The following is a 6,731-nucleotide window of genomic DNA, read 5'->3' as shown; positions in this document are numbered from 1 at the left end:
GCCTGCTTCTCCCTCTGCCTATGTCTCTGCCTCTCTCTCTCTGTCTCTCATGAATAAATAAATAAAATCCTTTAAAAAAGGAAATTATACAAAGAAATTTAAATTATAAAATAAAAAACACAATTTCCCATATATATTCCTTATGCTAGAAGGCAGGAGAGGAGACTCAAATTAAGCAGGAAGACATAAAGGAAAAATACATTGAAGGAAAGAAACACCAGGGACTGATAACTCCATAATCTTTCAGTAACAGTGATTAGTTCAATTAACAACCAAAAATTATATATATAATTCCTTATTCATCAGAGAGCACTGAATTCCAGCAAAATTTTGTTCTACAAGTATCTTAGTATCTTTAAATATCAAAATATCACAGGGTGAAATAAAGACACTTCTTCCTTAATAATTTATTCAAAAATGTTATTAAGAACCTATAACCTTCCAATTATTGTGCTAATCATACAATAAATGGGGAGTTATTGAGAAATATATTCAAGAACCTAAAAAGAAAAATGCTCTGAAAAGCCTAGGAAACTAAAAAGGGAAAAACAGAGGTAGTGCAAAAAAAATGGCCAGACTACAATAAATCTTTTCCCCACAGGCTTATTTCCAATGGAATCATAAAATCTCCAAAATTTTTGGAAAATGCAATGCCAAACTACATTTGAAGTTTCTAAGATTGGGTCAAGGACAAAGACTTGGATTTATTTCCTCAAATCTTTTGGATATTAAGGACGTGCTCAAAGTTAACAAACAGGTGGTTTGTAATTGCTAAAACTGGTATTTTTAAATGGGAATTGAAATGAACAGAGATTTAAAGAAAAAAATTTAATAGAAAGCATGAAGAATTACATGGCTTTGAAAACAACTAGACACATGTTAATTATTTAACTACATTTAAGAACATTAGTGGTTGATTTATTGAGTACTTTTGATGTAAATGGTTTGTACAATCCAACAGTCAAGGCTGTCACAATCTCTAATGAATCTTAATTTTCATTTATGAACACTTTAAGGAAGTACATATTTAGAAAAATGTGAGAGACTGCGTTGTTATTAATGAATATGCATAGCTTAATAGTTTTAGCCAATGTGGGTTAACAGAATAACAGTAATACTAGTTATTCCAGTCTAAAAGAATATACAAACACAAAGATCCTGGGTTGGAAAAAGAATAAATGTTAAAATGTTTCAAATTTTAAGTTCTGCAAAATTACGTAAGAACTATGGAAGGTGAGTTTGGAAAAAGGTGCTCTAACTTAAAGAATAAAAACTTCTGAAAATACAAAATATACTTTCATAATTCAAGTTGAATTAAGTACAGGGAGACTAATCAACAAAAAGAAAACAAAGAAAATTTGCATTCCTATAACACAAACGAATCCCTTTAGAAACCCCAGTAACGTGCACTAAATTGGAATAGGGTAGCTACTTAGCAAATAAAAAGAACCTTACAGCCAAGGCAGTAAAAAAGATTTTCCACAAATTAATTGAGACTAGGCTCAGTAGACTCTTATTAATTAATACTTAATTTTATTCAAAGCTATCCCTGAACGGGTTTGCTTCACTAACCCTCTCCTCACCCAGACCAAGGAAATTGGGCACAATCGGCTTGAGGAACTTGAACTCGCTGGTCCCAGTCCCTCCCGCCAGACACACCTCGTACTGGTAGCTCTGGGACAGGGTCCCCGCGCCGCTGACGTCCACCAGGTGGCCCGGAAAGTGGCCCTCGGGCACCGCGCAGCCACCCCCCGACGCCGCCCCGCTCCTCCTGCACAGCCGCACCGCCACGAACGCCAGCGCCGAGCACAGGAAGAGCGACGACACGGACGCCAAGGCGATGACCAGGTAGACGGTGAGCGGGTCGGCCCGGGCCTCGGCCGCCGCCACGTCCGGCAGCGGCAGGTAGGGCTGCGAGAAGCCGTCCACCAGCAGCACGTGCAGCGTGACGCTGGCCGACAGCGGCGGCTCGCCATTGTCCTTGACCAGCACCAGCAGCCTGTGCCTGACGGCGTCGCGCTCGCTCAGCAGCCGGGCCGTGCGCACCTCGCCGTTGTGCGCCCACACGCCGAACAGCCCGGGCTCCGTGGCCTTGAGCAGCTGGAACGACAGCCAGGCGTTCTGGCCCGAGTCGCCGTCCACCGCCACCACCTTGGTCACCAGGTAGCCCGCCTCGGCCGCCCGCGGCACCAGCTCGGTGCAGGGCGCAGAGCCGTTCTGCAGCGGGTACAGCACGAAGGGCGCGTTGTCGTTGTCGTCCAGCACCAGCACGCGCACCAGCGCCTGGCTGCTCAGCGCGGGCGAGCCGCGGTCGGCCGCGCCCACGCGGACCTCGAAGGCCTGCAGCGCCTCGTAGTCCAGGGACCTGAGCGCGAACAGCTGCCCGTTGTCCGCGTTGATGGACACCAGCGAGGCGAGCGGCAGGTGCGGGTCCCGGGGCGGCAGCAGCGAGTAGGTGACCTGGGCGTTGGCGCCCGCGTCTCTGTCGGTGGCGCTCACGGTGCCGATGTGCAGGGCGGGGCTGTTGTTCTCGCGGACGCGCAGGGTGTAGGTGGTCTGGCTGAAGGCGGGGGCGTTGTCGTTGACGTCGGAGACCGTCACGGTGATGTTGTGCTGGGTTTTCAGCCTGGGGGTCCCCAGGTCACTGACGGTGATGGTGATGTTGTACTCCGCCTGGCTCTCTCTGTCCAGCGCCCCATTTGTTACCAGGGTGTAAAAATTCTCAACAGAAGGTTTAAGCAAGAAAGGAAGATCATCTTGAATGGAACAAACCATTCTTCCATTGTCTCCCGAGTCAGGATCTGAAACGCTGAATACAGCAGTTATGGTCTCCTGCAAGTTTTCTGGGATGTGATCGATAAATGTTGACATAGTCAGTTCCGGAGGGTTGTCATTCAAATCCATCACTTGGACAAACACCACGCAACTTCCAGAAAGTCCACCACCGTCTGTTGCCTGAATATTTAATGTATAAGTCTGAATGGATTCGAAATCCAGTTTCTGCGTTAAAAAGAGTTCTCCTGACGTGGCATTTATTTGAAAAGTTTTGCGGATCTCTTCAGAGGCTTGGGAAAATACGTAAGATATTTCTCCATTGGTTCCAATGTCCAGATCTCTAGCAGAGACCATGGCAACTTGGAATCCAATGGGACTGTCTTCCAGGACTTGCACCTCATAGAACAGCTTTGTAAACTCGGGGGCATTGTCATTGCTATCTAAAACTTCGATGCGAACCAGGGCAGTGCCAGATCTGGGTGGAGGTCCGCCATCTAGCGCTGTGAGAGTTAACCTGATCTCAGCCCGTTCCTCGCGATCCAGAGCTTTGTCCAGCACCAGCTGTGGTAATATGCCCTCGGGACTGTCTTGTAAATTAAGGTGGAAGTGGGAATTGGGGCTGAGAGTGTAATTTTGGAGACTGTTGCTTCCTACATCTAAGTCCTGGGCACGTTCTATTAGGAAAGTAGTTCCGGGAGTGATACTTTCTGAAATTTTCAAAATTATTTCTTTGTCTAGGAAAACCGGGGAATGATCATTTATATCTCTAATCCGTAGATCAGCCTGAAAAAACTGCAAGGGATTTTCCAATAACACCTGGAAAGGTAGCACACATGGCTCGACAAGGCCACACAGCTCCTCCCGGTCCAGTTTCTCATTTAACAACAAATCCCCTGTCTGCCTATCAAGGTGCAAGCGCATTTTTTTCCCTTTGGAAACCACCCGAGCCCCCCGTTCAGCTAGTTCATTTACCTCCAATCCCAGATCTTTTAACAAATTGGCCACAAAGGAGCCGCTTTCCATTTCCTCAGCCACTGAGTAGTGCCTAGGCTCCGAAGCAGCCTGAGCTACGCCCAGCAAAACAAAGAATATCAAGACTTGCCTTTGTTTCAGAAAGTGTTCTTTTCCATCTCCAGCCTCCATCAGCTTCCGGTCTCCCGGCAAACATGACCCCATTTCGCCTTGCGTTGTGGCCAATTCTATCTCCTTCTATCTCGCAGTTACTGGGATAAGTGGAGACGCATAGGATCCTGATTTCCCGAGCAACCACCTTAGAAAGCCTCCCCTTCCTGCCGGTTTCTTCAGCAGAGCCTCCGGCTAAGGAACAGGAGCTGGAAGGTTTCTTCGTTCTACTTTTAATGCTGCAGCGCCACCCCGCGTCCTTTCCGAGGGTTTATTTTACCCAAAACATTAAGAAAATCCTAATCCGTTCTTTCAGACAGATGGCAATCCGAACGGAATATTTTCATGTAGTGTCTCAAAGTCTTATCTGCGTTTCCAAAGACTTCTTTTATTGCATCCTTAATGACCATGGCAAGCAAGCATTGACCAATTTCCATTCCAGTTTCCTCACAGATAGAAGGAGCTTTTAAAAAATTGGTAAACAGGGTAGCCCCCATGGCTCAGCGGTTTAGCGCCGCCTTCATTCCAGGGCATGGTCGGTCCTAGAGATCCAGAATCCGGTCCCACATTGGGTTCCCTGCATGGAGCCTGCTTCTCCCTCTGCCTGTGTCTCTGCCTCTGTGTGTGTGTGTGTCTCATGAATAAATAAATTATTTTTTAAAAATAAATAAAATAATAAAAAATAAAAATAAAATAATAAAAAATAAAATAAAAATAAAATAAAATTGGTACACATCAACTGGTACACTGCTTTGAGTAGGCAGTTCCCATTTTTTATTTAGAGGTTGGGCAGGTGTGCGTCTGGGTAATGGTTAGGTTACCATCCTCGCACTCAAAAGAAACCAAAAACTATATAAACTCAGGAAAAGCACAGCATTCAGATAACAAATATTGTTCTTGCTCATATTTCTCTTGTACCACTCACTTCACATATCCCTGAAATTTGACACATTTGGGCCACATGAAAATCTCCAACGGTAGCTAAAAAATTTATTCATGTGAATGTATCAATGTTTTCCTTTTTCTTTTCTAACAGGTAAGAGCATTTTTTGTATAACCTCAAATCAGTCATCACATCTAGATATGCTAATAATTTCATAATATCAAAGATTCATTAAGTATTGAATTTTCCTGTTATCTTTTAAAAATGTCTTTTTAGAGATAATTTGTTAAATCAGGTGACAAACAAGATATATATGTTGCAATCTGTTGTTAGGTGTTTAAAGTTTTTTTGTATTTAAAATATTTGATAAAAAGAAGTGAGTTTCAACCAAAAAAAGACATGGAGGAAATTTAAGTGCATGTTGCTTAGTGAAAGAAATCAGTCTGGAAAGACACATACTCCACTACTGCAACTACATGACATTCTGGAAAAGGCAAAAGTAAAGATACACTAAGAAGATTAGTAATTGCCAGTTGGAAAGAGGACGTGAATTAAGAGGTAAAACACAGGAGATCTGAGAGGTATTGAAACTTTTCTTTATGATACCATAATGGTGGATACATGACATTATGCATTTGTCAAAATCCATAAAACACAAAGAATGAACCGTAATATAAATGACAGACCCTAGTTAATAATAATGGACCAGGGGATCCATGGGTGGCTCAGCGGTTTAGCGCCTGCCTCTGGCCCACGGCGTGATCCTGGAGTCCCGGGATGGAGTCCCACGTTGGGCTCCCTGCATGGAGCCTGCTTCTCCCTCTGCCTGTGTCTCTCCCTCTCTCTCTCTATGTCTATCATGAATAAATAAAAAATAAAAAATCTTAAAAAAAAAGTAATAATGGATCAATATTGGTTCATTAATTGTAATAAATGTACCGCACTAATGCAAGATGTTAATACTAGGGAACACTATGAGCACAAGAGAGTGGGTATATGGTAACTCTTTATACTATTTGCTCAATTTTCTGCAAAATCTAAAACTGCTCTAAAAAATTAAGTCTATTAAATATTAGGGGGCACCTGGGTGGCTCAGTTGGTTGTTTCTGACTCTTGATTTAGGTTCAGGTTGTGATCTCATAGTGAATGGAGACCCCTGTCAGGCTCCATGCTGGATGTGAAGGCTGCTTAAGTTTTCTCTCTCCCTTTCCCTTTGTCTCTCTCCCCCACTTATGCACTCTCTCTCACTCTGAAAAAAAATATTTGTATGAGAAATGTTTCAAATGTATAGAAAGGTTAGAAAATTATACAAACATAACTCTACCCTCCATCCAAATTTAAAACTTATTTTTCACCATATTTATTCTATCTATATATTTGTTTATTCTACACACAAATACCCATTACTTGCTGAGCCATTTGAAAGTGACTTTGAAGATATCATAACACTTCACCTCTAAATTTTTCATCAGGCATCTCCTAGGTATAAGGACATTATCCTACAGTCATGATCCTACTAGCAGACTTAACAAAATTAACAGTGATTCCATAATATTATCTAAAAATCCAGTCCCTATTCCATCTCATTATTTTTCCATTATTATTCCTCAATTTTCTTCAATTTTGATAAGAATTCATATGCACTCCTGAGTTCCTTTTACAAATGTACTTTTTAACCACTTGTTATAAATAATGTCTTAGGAAATTAATTTTTTAACCAAGTTGCATGATTGTATTGGGTATTCATCTATTTATTCTAGAACAGTCCCGTCTTTTATAATACTGAATTCTTTAAAAAAAAAAAGATTTTATTTATGAGAGACACACAGAGAGAGGCAGAGACACAGGCAGAGAAAGAAACAGGCTCACACAGGGAGCCCGATACGGGACTCCATCCCGAGTCTCCAGGATCATGCCCTGGGCTGAAGGTGGCATTAAGCCACTGAGCCAC

The 6,731-nt window shown here is 42.7% G+C and overlaps 1 protein-coding gene across 1 annotated transcript; it reads right to left on the bottom strand.

Moving 5' to 3' along the window:
• Positions 1-813: 813 nt before the first annotated feature.
• On the bottom strand, positions 814-4,176 carry PCDHB2 (protocadherin beta 2). The gene has a single exon (XM_072826201.1). It carries the CDS (start codon positions 3,949-3,951, stop codon positions 1,534-1,536), a length of 2,418 nt encoding a protein of 805 aa, XP_072682302.1. The 5' UTR covers positions 3,952-4,176; the 3' UTR covers positions 814-1,533.
• Positions 4,177-6,731: the final 2,555 nt, after the last annotated feature.

Source organism: Canis lupus, chromosome 5, assembly GCF_048164855.1.
Source record: "Canis lupus baileyi chromosome 5, mCanLup2.hap1, whole genome shotgun sequence".
In the NCBI taxonomy this organism is placed as follows: Eukaryota; Metazoa; Chordata; class Mammalia; order Carnivora; family Canidae; genus Canis; species Canis lupus.
This window is presented reverse-complemented; position numbering and strand designations above follow the sequence as displayed.